General features: G+C 39.8%; 1 protein-coding gene across 1 annotated transcript in view; it reads right to left on the bottom strand.

Annotated features, from left to right (window-relative positions):
- Positions 1–735: 735 nt before the first annotated feature.
- The window catches only part of ZNF536 (zinc finger protein 536), a 182,140-nt gene continuing 167,472 nt past the window's right edge, over positions 736–15,403 (bottom strand). The window contains exons 7-8 of the mRNA XM_068411592.1: positions 10,537–12,117; positions 736–938 (exon numbers count right to left, since the gene is read on the bottom strand). Coding sequence (XP_068267693.1) covers positions 736–938; positions 10,537–12,117 — 1,784 coding nt within the window. The remainder of the gene's footprint in view (positions 939–10,536; positions 12,118–15,403) is intronic.

The raw sequence follows: 15,403 nt of genomic DNA, 5'->3' as shown, positions 1-15,403 counted from the left end.
GGTCGTGCCGGTGATGCGCCTTGGTGTGTTTGGCATCTGGGTGAGCGTGGCACAGGAGCAGACTTTGCTGGGAAAAAGCTGTCACCCTCTTCAAGCTCTCAGCAGGGAGAGCAGACCCCTCAGCTGCCTGCGGTGGGGAGCGGGGCTGGGGGCTCGCCAGCCCGTGCCAGCGGGGTACCTGCACCCGCAGGAGCAGCACGCTGCACCCCTCTGCGCTCCAACGGGCAGGCTGATGCTCCCCTCCACACTCCAACGGGCAGGCTGAACCAGCAACAGGTTTGCCAGGAAGACGTGAAAGGATTTGAAAGAAAAGCAAGCGCACAGACTGGAACAGGGTTGGCTGTGCAAAGGGACAAGTGAAACAAGGCACAATTAGGGGTAATGTGGTCCTTTCTCCTAAGGTCCACAAACTGATTTACGTGGCAGCTGTGAACTGAGGACAGTCCCCGAGAAATCCTGAATTTCATCTTTAACCTGTTCGTTTCAAAGCACAAACCTTTTCTTACACATCTCTTGATAAATGTCACACCTCTATACGGCTGAAGTGTTGGTTTTCCTTCCCTGCATCCTCTTAAGGTGCCTTGTTATACATGTGAGCTGTTTGGGATCAAACGCACTCCCTGGCTTGAATAAGAAAAATAAATAAGCAAAGCAACAAGGACTAATCTAGGACGGTTACGTCAAAAGGCAGGCAATAAAAAAATTTAACTTACAAGTAGCGAACTGAAGTCACTGCTATTCAATTAAAAACCACACAACAGCCAGTTCAGCCACCAGATCACAAGTGTGAGCAGGAACGCCGAGACCTGCCGAGCACCGCAGAGACCGAACGCTGAGCATCGCACTGACGCCGAAAAGGAGGGGTCGGATGGTGGCAGACAGCGCGGCAGGCCCTTGGTCCTCAAGGCAGCCCAACCCAGCTGGCACTTCAAAGAGCCCTAAGGTCAAAACTCATGGATTTGGTGGAAAGACATTATGGCCAAAATATGGCAAAGCTCCTGGAGGTGCTGAGAGCCCCTGAGCGCGGCGCTTGGCGCAGGGAGGGCTGAGGCCGACGGTGGGTTTCAGCGCCGGGCTCGCCGCACTGCGCTGCTCAGGAAGTCGGGCTCACGAACGCTGCGGGGGTATCGAAGGGATATACACACCCAACACATTTTCAGTGTGTGTTTATTTTCAATAAATTTTTATAGCTTACTGTAGTTATGTCAGAGAAGGAAGCATTTATACACTGAGGACTTCTATAACGTTCTTCATCTTCAAAGTGCTTTACAGCCACTAATTAATTCATTTATCCTCACAGCACTCCTACCAGGGAGGTAAGTACTATTATTTTGCATTTCACAATGGAGATCCCAAAGCGGAAAACTTTTTTTTTCCATGGTCAGTGAGTGAATCACAGGTAGACCTGCATGAAGAGCGAGGGCTGCCAGCGTCTGAACGTAAGGCCCCCTCCCAAAATCTTATTTAAAAGATTCATGTTCTGCCAGATTCACGGCACATATTGGGATATGCCTTGGGTTTTTCCTTCAGTAAGAGATAATTAAGGAACAATTCCTTCTCTGATCCCCAGCATGGCATGCTATTTTCTACTCCACTGTTGCTCTGCGCACTGAACAATGGCTGTTCTATGCAGGGAACGGCACTACAGACGCCCCGGATCAGAGGAGATCGGCTTAAAGAAACTTGCTGGCCTGCGCCTCGCTCCACGGACAATGGGGCGGGCTGGGGTGCAAGGGCCTGACATGGGGGCGGCTTCAGGAGCACCTGTTTGTAAATGGCAACGCTCCGGGCAGGGGCTTCCATTAGCTGGTCACTTGCATGCAGCATACCTAGCTAGAAATTTCATGTAGTAGGAAAATTGTTGCGCTTTCCAGTTTTTGGTCTCAATCCTAAGTGTATTCCTTTTACACTCGTGTGGGAGGGATGCGTAGTGCTCCTAGTTCACCTCTGTGGTGCTGCTGTAGATAAACCTCTTTCCTCTCTGCTTCTTGCCAGCGAATGTGCGGCTGCTTCAAATGGCAGTAACAGTTACCGTGAGCTTGAAAGGCTCAATTCCAAGGCATCTCAAAAAATAAAACTGTGACCAGGTCTTCTAAGGAAGTGTTCAGGTCTGAGAACTTAAATCAACATTGGGGATGACAAACTGGGAAAAAATTCCTAATTCTAGGATTTCTGAGAAAGACACGTTTCACCTGCTATAAACCTTGTTAGTGCAGACCTTACCCACCCTGGTGTTTTTTCCACTAGTTTATGTTTTGACAATAATAAAAATGCACAAACCCCCAAACCTTCTAGGTAATTTCCTAGCTCGGAAAAGATACATTCATTAGCAAAATAAACTGCTAAGTTACGCCATGGCATATTGCAGGACACACGACCACATCCTACTGGGGAAAGGCCCGTACCTAGACGTTACTTCGGAACAACCAGAACAATTGTTTAGTGAGAAATGTTTATTGCATATGACTCACCAACCCTTGAAAACAGGATTTCTTATATAATACAAGTGCTGACACAGCCTTCACTTGAGCGGTGTGACTGCAGCTGTATAATTACAACTTTAGATTTGATGCTACAGACCTTAGGTTATGCCATTCAGACAAATGCTCCATTGTATTACCGAGATATTTTTTCCTTAGTCATATTGCCCACAGGACAATAAGGACTATATTCACAGCTCACTGCATAGAAGTTTAGGCATGTAACAGCCAGTGGTATTACACAAGATGAGATTATACCCTATGGGGGTTAAATGGATTCATAATTGCCACTTTTTCTTGTCTTTTTTTTTTCCTCTTTGCTCCTAGTTGATACTTTTTTGGACGTGCTCTCGAAATAAAAGGAAGAACAATCTCACACTGAGTCTGGATAAATGTTACAGTTGTCTCACAAATGCTGTATTATTTCTAGTCCTTCCAAAATAATATCATTGTCCTACTGCTGAACTACAGATTTTTCTCAGTATGACACAGAACACTAAAATGTCAGGTCCTGACTCATGGTGTTTTGGTGGAATAAATAAAAAGTACCAATATGCTATTCAAAACTTGACAGTATTAATGAAGATGTGACACTGGGAGCCCTAGTCATGTTTTCCTTTAGCTTCCATGGCATACTCAGCGGTGCACCGAAAAACAGGCCACCTCTTATGGGTCCTATCCTGGAAACACTTACCATAGACCTCAGTGATACTACTGGGACTGATGCAACTGGTTGCTTGTTCTCCTATGCTTGCCTTATCTTGGGTGAATCGTACGCAGGTCTGAGGAGGGAGGCTACTCTCAGGACGCTTATCACACATTCTTTCCATGGGAAACAAAAAGGAGAGTTCAGTTCTATCATCTGCAGTATCGAAGACTGTGGCTTAATGTAAGGCTAGGCAAGATTAACCAAGAAAGATCACTCATGGGCTGTATGCTCCTGGTATTTCTCCACTGGGATAGACGTTGTATACCCATTACTCACTAAGGCTACATTTCCAGCTGCAGGACTGGACCCAAAAATGTAGCTCACCCTGGCCAAGCACCCAGGCACTAATACTTACACACTTAATCCATCCCACATTACTCATTTTTAACCCAGTGGCCTCCACAAAAATTTCTGCTGGATTTTAGTAGTGACAGAGAAGAAACAGTCCCACATTCCCAAGACATTTTCTGTGACAGAGGAAACAAGTCTAATGCCCCCCCTCACATACCTGCCTAACCATACATGGCGTTGTTCTAACGACACACCACTCCTTCCTTAGAAGACTGCATTTTTAATAAATACTCTTTACAAGGCCAACAAGTAGCTTTGCAGCATTTGCCTCTCAAAGCATCAACAACTGTGGACTGCATGAGTGGTCTTTGGTCTACCAAAAGGTACAACAGTTTCTCAAAGAGTTTTCTTGAATGAATTAACAAAATGACTCAAAACTGCACTAATGGTTAACAGCTTTTTTTTTATTAGCAACACTGAGATAAGTTATTGAAGCATTTTAGTATTGTTTTACATTCCATTCAGAAGTGACCTAACTTGTAACTCCATATACATTTAAAGATATAGTTTGACACTTATTCAGAAAGCAACAATTATTAAAACTTACATACCTTCATTACCAGGAAACCTTAATATATTTTCTAATTACTTCCAACAATACTCTATTCCAAAGCACATGATAACCCACTAGAAGTTTACACATTTCACTTCAATCACAGGTTTTAAATTGTGGATGTCAGAGTGCTGTTCATTGAATTTTACTGTCTTTCTTGGTTAATATTGGAAAACCTGGCACAATATATTAAGCTAGAAATATTGCTTAAAGAATATGAAAAAAGATAACTACAGTATTTTTTCCTGCTAAAGCATTACAAAATACAGGACCATTAAAAACTCAAATAGAAATGACAATAAATAACCTTAAAAATGTTAAGAGAATTTTCACTCATACTAAAGTCCATTCCCTAAGCTTGCCAAACACATAAATAACAGAACATAATCAGGACCTCTATTTTTGTACTATTATGATGGTTTGTTATATATTGTGGATGTATCGTGTGTACATGTATTAATGCTTACACTTAAGGTATGTATTTTTTCTTTGCTGAAACAATTAATAAGCCTCAGGTAATTATTTATCCCTGGTACTACAGGTATCTAGACAGGTGGGAGCAAACCTCAGAAACTCCAGATATGCAATACTGTGCATAACAAGATCATCTCCGCATAAAGATATCCTAAGTTCCTTAGATTACAAAGATGAATTTGGTTATTTATTTCTGAAAGCCTGTAACATAAAATTATAATTGCCATCAAATTAATTGTTTAAAATTGGCCTCATAATAGGTATTAATCGTACACTTAGTTTTGCCTTACAAGGATGTCTGAATTGTTTGTGTTTATGAGTAGTTATAGGAAATACTATACCTCAGACACAGGAATATATATTCCTGAACCAAAACACAAACCAGAGCATTGTCTCACTTTGGAAAGACCTGGGAACATCTCTATGCCTCTGTCTAATCCTATATTATAATTTAAATTTGACCTGGATATGACAAAAACAATAAGAATACATTGTTTGGGAGATGAAACTTAGAGTAAAATCATACAGCTCTAAGCTTACATCATTATTTTGTCTCTGCAAAGAAAAGAAAAGCCTTTCTGTGCTAGGGATTTGCCTTGGTGCGGCTGGCCACTGATGTCTGATATCAAGGCACATACCAAGGCCGCCTTTTGCAAACACAATCCTCCTTTCAGATCTGGCGCTAGGAGGGACTGAATGCCTCCAGTTTCACTGGGAATAGAAGGTACTCAGCACTTGGCTGTATCAGATATTTTAGGGGTTAATTTCCAGAAACATAAATGGAATGGGAATGTTACACCGCAGTAAGAAAAATGGTAAGAAATAAAAGTTTTCAACAGTAAAGAAAACGGTGATACCGAACTTATCACCTGACCAATTTCTGATGCAACAAAATGCAATCAAATTAAATTACATGAATATAGCAATGAAATTTAAAGTCAAATAAACATAAGACCTGATTCTGCAATCCTTAGTCATGTAAGTAGTCCCCCCTCATGGAGAATGAGGGATGCAAGACTGGGTCCTTAGCTTCTGCTTAGGAAGTCAATGTTGATTCAGACAGTATCTTTTCTAGCCAAAAATATGCAGCAAAAGGAAAGTAACATAAACAAGGCTAAATGTCAACAGTGTTTGCAGACTTACAGACACCATCCATTTGTTTGTACTGAAATGACTAGCGAACCATTTGGCAAATACAATGCTATTCACAGACCAGCCCTTTTATCCAGCAACACAAACTTCACTGGATCACTGGCATTCCCAGTTAATTAAAAAGAGGAAGCAAGCCATATGAGTTTGGTTTGATATTGCCATGCAAATGGCACCGCGACATCCAGAAGTGCGGCTGAGAGCCAGGCACAGGGCCGAGGTGCTGATCTCCTGCTCAGCAGTACAGTTCGTACACTAAAAGCAGGCCTTGGACCTCCTAACTGCAACTAAAGAAACCTCTTCAAAATCACCATAATGGGGTAAAGAAAAGTCTGCAGTAAAACTTCCATATCATTTCATTCTGCCTTGAAGTAAAAGAATATTTTGGTCACTTCTTCAACTGCAGATCAGGACAAAATGTTGGGTTCCTTAAGTGCATTACAAGATACTTTAAATGGGCAGGAGTACTACGATTTGCTGCAGTAAGATGACCTTCCAGTGCCTCGTAGATGTCCTAGAGCTTGGCCTTTTGCTTCTGTTTAATATGGATTTTATAATTTAAAAGAGCTGCAATAAAGGATTCAAGTGAAGCCACCACAAACAATTAAAAATCTTTTTCTGTGTTTTATATGTTGGTGGTAGTTCTGAAGGGGTTAGCATTATAATCTTTTTGGTTTTGACACCTGTGGCAATAAGCAATTTACAACAACTAAATTCACTATTTAAACATTGGGGTAGAGCACTATAATTATGTGACAATAAAGCTGTAATAATCTGCCACAATTGATCTTCCCCTTGCCCAGCCCTCTTGTCTGTGCTGCAGTTCCACATTTGGAAGGTATTTCAGAAAGTTACAATGCTGAACATTTTAATAATTCTGTGCAGTGTTGAACGCTTTCTGCTCCAAAGGAAATGGAAAGTGCTCAGTCTTTTGCAGGATCAGAACTCCAAAGCTGCTACCATGCATGAGAAGGGCCCTGCCCTGTTTTCATACAGTGAAAGAAGTGATAATGGGGTGGAGCCTATGCAGGAGAAAACAGCACTAATTGCAGAGCAAAGCAAGCATGAATGGAAGCAAATTAGATTTATAGATACAACATGGAACTAATTCTTTTGGACATCGTTAAGTGTGAGTTCAATAGCACTAACCCATTAAGCAACCAGCTAACACCCAGGACTATCTCTGGCCAATAGTTCTGTAGCCCACCAGCTCTTCTTTAAAAGCCTAAGTACTTCCCAAGCAGAAGATGCAAGTAGGGAAATTTTACTGTCTTAGACACAAAGCAGAAAAATTTAAAGGGGAGGAGAGAGGTAAAGCAAAGAGTCTTGTCATAAATAGATGCTGTACAAAGCATGTGTAAATTAATGACTTTGAACAGGAGGTAGAACATTATTGCGATACAACCACATGTATATGGGAAGACAAGCAGAGAAAGAGAAGAGCATAAATGGAAAGGAAAACAGATCTTCCAAAACTTAAATACAAAGCAGGTCTAGAACCTCCAAGCATAACTTCTCAAATGAGCAAGGGCTGTGAAAGCAGACTACGCAGATGCTCAAGACAGCTACCAAGCCATGGAGTGGGCTACTGGCTGTCAAGCAGCAAGGAAAGGCATCTCTCCTTCTTAGAAACTGCGTGGTAGCGAAGAGTAACAAGATGCTCCTAGGTATAGTCATTTGAGCCTCCAAAACCAAGTACAGGTCAGGAGTAACTCTAAATTAATCAATGGTATTTTTTTCTTTCTTTCTGTTCTTTCCTATTCTGCTATCTATGTAAAGGAGAAATACGACAAAAATTTGTGATTTTTCTCAGCAGCATTTTGACATGGAACTTTCTGTATTCTGCAGTAATTGTGGTTCTCTCCTCCCTACAGCCTGAAGTATGATAGGAGCATATATGAATTATGTGTACATCATCAGTCTCTCTCATTCTACATACAGGGAAACTGAGGACTGCCTCCCCCATGTGTGGAGACTTTCCAAAACAACAATGTGAGTTGGTGGCATTCTTCTCTATAAATTAAACCCTTTCCGTGCCAAGATTTGTGCTCAAAAACTGACCCATTATCTTAAGGTAAAATCTGCCAACTAAAAATGATCCACACGGATCACGGAAAATCCCAGCTTGTTTTTATGCAGCCAGAAATGCAACTCAATTAGCATGGCCAATCAAAGATGTAATCTCAGCTAACCGAAGCTGAGATATTTTATTTTAATTTTATTTCCACTGTGTTCTGACTGCAGAAAGAGCACCACGCCTTGCTGTTTTGATTGTGCAAGGACTGTATCCAGCGTATCAGTGTTCTCTCTTGAGATGTCAACAACCCCCACATCATTGGCTGTAAAAAGAGGGGCAAATGCACAGAGTCTCCCAAAATACAAAGGAATACAAGCATCATGCCCTGGAATCAGATGCTGGAGGTGGGTCCCAAGTTTTCTGATCTCTCAGGCAGTTGGAGAAACAAAGGGAACCATGACCAAGATCATGGGCTTTGTGCAAGAGGGAAGGAAGGCTAATAAATCGAACAGGGTGCTCCTGATGGCTAATCTGCATGTGCAGAAACATCAGGTGAGATTCCCCTCACTAGCATGCACAGATGGAGTGTGATTTCACAGTATAAAATGTCACTGAGAAAATGAAAACTCCCCCAAAACACTACTTTCAAGTGGGCGGTGTCCAAGCCAACCAAATAAAAAAAGAACTACTGACACAGGGCTTGTTCATGCTCATCCACTTTTGCTGTGAGATATTGAAAAAAATGAAATAATATATTTAAATAGTAAACCTTAATACTTATATTCTGCAAACACTCAATAGAATGTCAGTAAAGAATTTTAAAAAGCTATTTTTGGAGGGGGGAGAAAGGAGGACTTGCACTGCATTTTCCATTAAAAAATGGCTTAGAAAGTAGAACAGACAAGCTTCTGTTGGTGTTTTTTTTCTTCATACTTCAAGTCAAATCCATTATCACTGGGCAGAGCTTGTGAAAGGGATATGGTCTGTAAAATCATATAAACTCAAGCCATCATAAAATGTCTGTTGAATTGATTGGAAGATGAAACAAAAAACTAATGGAAGTAACATGACCTCATTTCAATAATAATGTTAGAGGGGTTTTTGTTGTTGTTGTTATTTTAAAAATCTTATGTCTGGGAAGAAGTTTAAAGATATTTTGTACAAAGCAACTAATCTTAGTTTTCCAATTTTTTTACTTGTTTGTTTAGAGAGTAATTTCTCCGCTGTATTTTTTTTTTTTTTAACTGGTTGATTGTACTCCACAAAGAGAGAGGGGAAAAAAATCCAAGTAGGATTTTACCAGCTACAAATGAAATCAACTATCAACTATTTTCAAAGTATCAGTAATGTAACTGCTGATTTTGAAGAATCTGGAAATGTTTCCAACTTTCTGAATTGGTTCCTAGTGCACTGAGACTCGGAAGTTTACAAGTAAGGCCATGCAGATACTTGGGCGCGTGATTTGGTTTAAGTAATGGCAATATTGTGAAGCCAAAATGCTCTAACAATACAAGTGAGATGATAAACTTTGTAAGGAGAAAGCAGACTTTTTTATCAGATCAACTAATGCACTTGGAAAAGCAGAGAGGGGCCTGAAGGAGTTATGGCTTTAAGCACATACACTATTCTAGTAAACTCAAAGCTCCCACGAACCTTAAGTTAACCAGGGTAACCACTCTTAAGTGTTTGCAGATTTAAGGTTTCTTTTTACTTTGTCAGGCTTTTTAACTGTTGATCACATTTTCTTTTATTTTTTTTTTAACTTGAACACATTTTAGTATGCATCTTCAGCTCTGAGAATGAGTTTTCTGATTAGTTTGAAGGTTAAGTGAAACGAGCATTACTGACGTTTTTGTGTCCTTTGCTGACTCTGCTTTTTAAAGTGATACTGTTTTTCAAAGGATTTACACTCTAAAATCTCTTTCAAATAAGAACTATGCTGACAAAATAGGAGATAAATAGAAAAAAATCCTCATTCCCATTTGTTCCAAATCAATTTAACTTTCATTTTTGTCAAATACAACGTGTGTGATATGAGGAAGTAAAACTGCAATTTTATAAATCAGAGACTAATAAAGATAAAAGGTGGTTTTGTTTGTTTGGTGGGGTGTTGGTTTTTTAATTACCCGGAGGCATATTCTTAATTAGGCAAATCACAATTTGTACAACCACTAGTTAGAATAGTGAAAATAGTCAGGGGCAACTGCAGTATGGGTGCCACTGAAACAAACCAGAAAAATATAATTAAAAAAAAAGGAGAGAGAAAGAAAAGAAAAAAAAAAAGGCTCTTCACCACAGGTAGACACATTCCTTGGCCTTTGATTTCATTAATATTGTGGTAATTGAACACACCCCAATTCAAAGAAAGTTAAAAAAAAGAGAGAGAGAGAGAGAGAGAGAGAAAGTAAGGTTTGCTTGGCAAAGCATCCAGTGTTTTTCTTGGGTTCTTACTTACATTAAAATACTGAAAAGTTTGCAAGTTACCATGTAAATTTTTTCAAACTTTTTCCTCCTTTGAGTAAGCTAAAGCAGTAAGTATCCCCTTCAGATACCACTAGCACAGATAGTCTATATTGCTGCTACTCTATTTTAAAAAGCAAGTTCTTTCTAAAATCCTGTATATGCATGCAGCACTGCTGATTTCAATGGAGTAGACCACATACAAGACTAGAATTTGGCCCACAGGGTTTAACATTTAAAAAAATGTATTACTAACAAACATGACTAAGTATATTTAAAGAGCAGCTTCATGATTCTGCACAAGTGTTTTCTGAAATGGTCTAAAAGAAGGTCTAAAACTTACCACACAAGTCAGGTCTCTTGATACATCCACTAGTTGCTGTGCTACTTGCAAGTCCATTAAAGGCTGCTAAGCCATCAGAGCTGTAAGCTCTTAGGACTGACAACATGTTCATCTGCTTCTCCAGGACCTGTGGACCCTGAACTTGTTCTGGTTTCATCACTCCTTGTGCAGTTTCATGGGAGGATAGAAGATTCTGACCATGCCACTGCTTTTCTGACGCTTGTGGCAGTGGTGATACGAGCCCTTGTGTTGGTTGTGAGGTGACTGCACTTTGTATATTGTCGCCTCCTTCATTGCTTTCTTTATTTAGGGCAGACAACTGCTTATTCATAATATCTGGTTCTGTGTCAATGTCCTCATCTTCAATGTTTTCTTCCTTGGAAGATTCCATATCCTCAGATGAAGCTATGTCGGAAAGGTCATCAGTAGCACTTTTATTTACCGAGTCAGAGAGCAGAATATTTGGGTCATCTTCGGATTGTGTTTTTATTTCGGATTCATTACTGGTGCAAGAATTTTGTGTTCCTGTGCCAATAACACCAGGATAAACACCAAACTGCTTATAGAAGTCTGTTGTAAAATTACAAAAAGTGGATTCCATGTGGCTGGGCCAGGCAGTGCTCTTTTGCTCTCCCAAGGTCTCTTTATTTTGTCCTTGGGTCATTTTCTCAGAAGCTGAGTCCAGCTGGCTCAGCATGTTTGAAACTACTGCCTCCTTGCTAGACTGCACAGAAGAGGAGAGCAAGCTCACTTTATTAACTGAGGCTGAAGCTTCTCTAGATTGGTCTTTGTTGTTCCCTATGATGTTGTCTTTACGTTTAGCCTTGCCCAAGTGATTGGCCTGGAGGTGCAGAGCCATTAATTCCATAGATGAAGTTGTAAAGGAACAAAATAAGCAGCCGTGCCAAGCAATATTGTCTTGCACAGTAACAGACGAACCTGGAAGGGAGGCTGCATCTGGCCTTACAGATAAGTCAAGAGGTTCGTATTGTGACTTTTCTGTTTTTCGCTGTGAGGACTTGCTATTTATCTTTTCCTCGCCACCATCTGAGCTCAGTGCTTTTGTTGAAAGTGGATCTGAGAGAGCTTTATCCTTCATTTCTTTTTCTTTCTTCAAAGAACTTAGGACAAAGCTGTCCATGAAAGCTTGCAAAGACCCTTGAAAGTTCACACCATTCCCAACCATGTTCTGGTAAGCACGGCCAAGTTCAGAGAAATGTGTTCCTTTGGAAGATATGTCTGAACCCTTCATATTTTCTGAAGATACTTCAGATGACATGCCAGCTGCTTGTCCTTGCTGATCTCCAGAAGACAGCATTCCTGACGACCACTGCTGCGAGACCATGCCACTTCGGAAATCAATACCAGGAAGCCCCTTGAAGGCTCCTCTCAATATATCTGGTCTAATAAACACAGAACTTTTACTTGATGTCTCATCTTTGTGTTCTTGACTTGCAGTCTGCCCAGAGAGTGGTCCTGCTCCATTCTGTCGCTCCCGATGGTGCCGTTCCAAGTGGTATTTGAGGGATGCAGACTGAGTACCAGCATAATCACAATGTGGACACTTGTAAGGCTTCTCACCTATAGGTATGGATAAAGAGAAAAATATAAAGAGAGTCAACTGCACTTTGGTGTACGGATGAGTGAAGAAAAAAAAAGACAACATTAGCTGCTTGAAAACAAGAAGATCTTAGAGCTAATAATTCCTTTTTAAAAAAGAAATGCCTTTAATTGAAGACTAATTCATAAACTGAATATTTCTAAAATGGGTTTCCAGAATGTGGGGCTATTCAGGAATGACATGGTATCTACACACAATTAGCCATCTTTTTCTTAATCTAACATGTAGAAAACTGTTGTAGAATTAAAAGCTATGATTATGAAAATGAAGCATAACAATTTCAACCACAGTAATCATTAAAAGTACAAGTTTAAAAAAAAAGAGAGACAAAGAATGTAACAAATGGATGGTTGCAATATTTTGTGTATACAATTGCTCTAAAATTTGTTTAAATTATACACATGGAAACCATTTTTAAACCTAAAAATTTTATGGCACTGTTACGCAAGACTGAAATGAATGATTTAAGTCTTGCTCTGCAGTAAATCATGGATATAATTAGCAAATGGCATACTGCACAAGTAATTTATCATTATTTGGAGGGCACCATTCCAGAAGGATTCAAAGATCTGCAGACCTACTGCATTGTTTCTAAATAAAGAACTATAAATACAGATTCTATAAAATATTAATATCATTACACCACATTATGATTGCAGCATGTAAGAACATATAGTTAAAATAAAAAGTAGTCAATAAAATAAAAAAGAAATCGAGTAATAAAAAAGTACGAAATATATTTAGTTTCTGTATTTGAAATTAGCATTATCTACTGGTTTTTGCAGTCCTTTAAATTTGTACTAATGGCATTTCTAATGCTCAAGTAGTAAAACATGTAATTTACCTACCATAAGTGCTTTTCTAGGCTTAGCTTAAATAGAGTTTTAAAACATATAAGATGATTTTCATGAATTAAATATATATTTGAAGCCCACACTAAACTTTTATTGTTCTTCCTATACTTTCAAAGAGGTAGAAGATATTACATGTATAATAAATATTCACATACAATCATAAAGACATATCAAAAAAGAATGTACATCTAAGCAAATGTACATCTAAATTTTTGCAGAGCACTTGTTAGCTATGCAGAGTTCCTTTTAAAGGAAGAAGTATGGAAATCCTCACTGAAAGTGACAGGAATCTGCAAGATCTGCGAGCTGTCAATATTGGCAATTATTTCTATGAGGGGGCTCAACAAGAAGAAACTGTTTTCTCTAAGTAGCTTTTTTCCCAAGTGATCCAAAAGACAAAGGCAAGCCTTCTCCAAATGATATAATGGAAATACTTGTTTTGAAAACTTCCTCCACAGTAAAAATGCTATATAATATTATGTAGTTCACCAAAGCAGCTGGAAAGTTACCCTTTTTCAAATAACCTCAAAATCTGCTTAAACAAAATTCAAAGGCTTTCAAACTTTTGTTATTTAAGCTACAGGCTCAATTGAAAGGCTGGTAAATACTTGGGAAGCTGCTCCTCTCACTGATCGCAGGAATTTACTAATGAGATACAACACCAGAACACTCAAATGCCCATATAGCACTGTGCGAGCAGGCTCACTGACCATGAACACTAGCTGGATACGTGCTGCAATTCAGACGGGGCTGAAGTAAATTACGAGCAGTGGCAATTCTAAATCCATAATGTAATCCTAAAGCTAAACGGTGAGACATGAGAGCTTTACAGCAACCACATTAATCAATCTTTTTAGAAGAGAAAAGTGCAGCACCTCAAACAAGAGGTGTTCAGCAGAGGAAGAGGTAGTAACTAGCATGGTTCTTGCTTTAGGCTTGGGTCCACACAGCTTAAAAGAAGAAATCAGATTTAAACATTTCAGTGCAACTTCCAAGTCTTCCACAATCACCTAATTAAGTTCTTGCACTCCACCAATGAGAAGTAGTGGCTGCACTTCAGTGGGAGTTGTGCAAAAGCAAGCAGTTCCTACTGACGTGCAAGAATCACTAAACTGAGATGGATCAGGTCTGTCTGGGCTTCCCTGGTCTTGGGTGGGAGTCTGAGCACACACACACCCATCACAGGCGTTGTAGGGTAGGGATAAGGGGACAGCAGACACTGGCTGTCTATTTGTTTGCATTTAGGGACATGGTTTAGTGGCGGACTTGGCAGTGCTGGGTTAACGGTTGGACTTGATGATCTTAAAGGTCCTTTCCAACCAAAACGATTCTATGATTCTATGACTTCTGCAGGGCTGTTTGGGAGCATGCAAATTCTGACAGCTGTGCTGCCAGTCAGAACATGGACAAATATTAATGCTGTTTTTACAGCATGTACATACTGCAATATTTTTGAGCCGTTTTCTGTTATTCTGATGTTTGTACCACCAGCTACTGTCAACAGTCACTAGTGACGTCTGACACAACTTAGGTATTTCAAGTGTTGCCTAAGAAGTAATCAGACTGGTGAAAAACAAATACCAGACTTTATAAGGTTAAATGCTCTCACTTTTGAGTTTTCACTCCTCTTAATTGAAAAGCTCTTCCTCAGCATCCCCTATGCCTTTACGGAAATGTTTAACACAATTATATCGAGCACTTCCTTTTATTCTAATGATAGTGCAGTGTGTGTTTGCATTGCACATCAAGTGACACCATTAAAAAGTGTGTCCCAGCATCACAGGTGCTATGTCAACCATTGGATAACTACTTCTGCAGGGAGGAGGAAAAGTTTGCAATGTAGGCTGCACTGATGTTGCTAAAAACATGCAGGAGCTCTTCAAAGCAAAAAGTATGTGCAAAAATGGCTATAAGCGAGTTAAGATATGCTCACTAGAGGAAATACTAGTAATATTTTGTACTTCTAAAGTACCTTCAGTCTAAAGCACCGGGCACAACAACATACTATTATTCTGAATTGCTAAGTCTTGAAGTCGTTATATTTTCTGCTCAAAGGCTTCTCCACTGAGTGAGCTTCCTTTCAGCAGAGGAGATCTGGACACAGCGTGCCACGAACGCCATAAGCGTTGGACTGAAAGAAGACACTGACTGAGAGAGTGTGATAAAAAGTTCAAATCTCTCCTAGCCTCGGTACACTGCCTCTGCAGTGCTCCCACCTCTTGCATGGATAGAAATGAGATCTAAACTGAAGGTCTGAAATTGGACTCAACATGTAGCAACACGCTGTGCCACCTTTACAATACAGGACTGGCCAAATAACATTGTTCAAAGGGAACTATTCAAAACCTCTCTCTTCTCTTTTAGATCCAAATATTGGCAGTGATTAGTTTAC

This window comes from Nyctibius grandis, chromosome 12, assembly GCF_013368605.1.
Source record: "Nyctibius grandis isolate bNycGra1 chromosome 12, bNycGra1.pri, whole genome shotgun sequence".
Lineage (NCBI taxonomy): Eukaryota > Metazoa > Chordata > Aves > Nyctibiiformes > Nyctibiidae > Nyctibius > Nyctibius grandis.
Note: the sequence above shows the minus strand (reverse complement) of the source record. Positions and strands in the feature narration are given on the sequence as shown.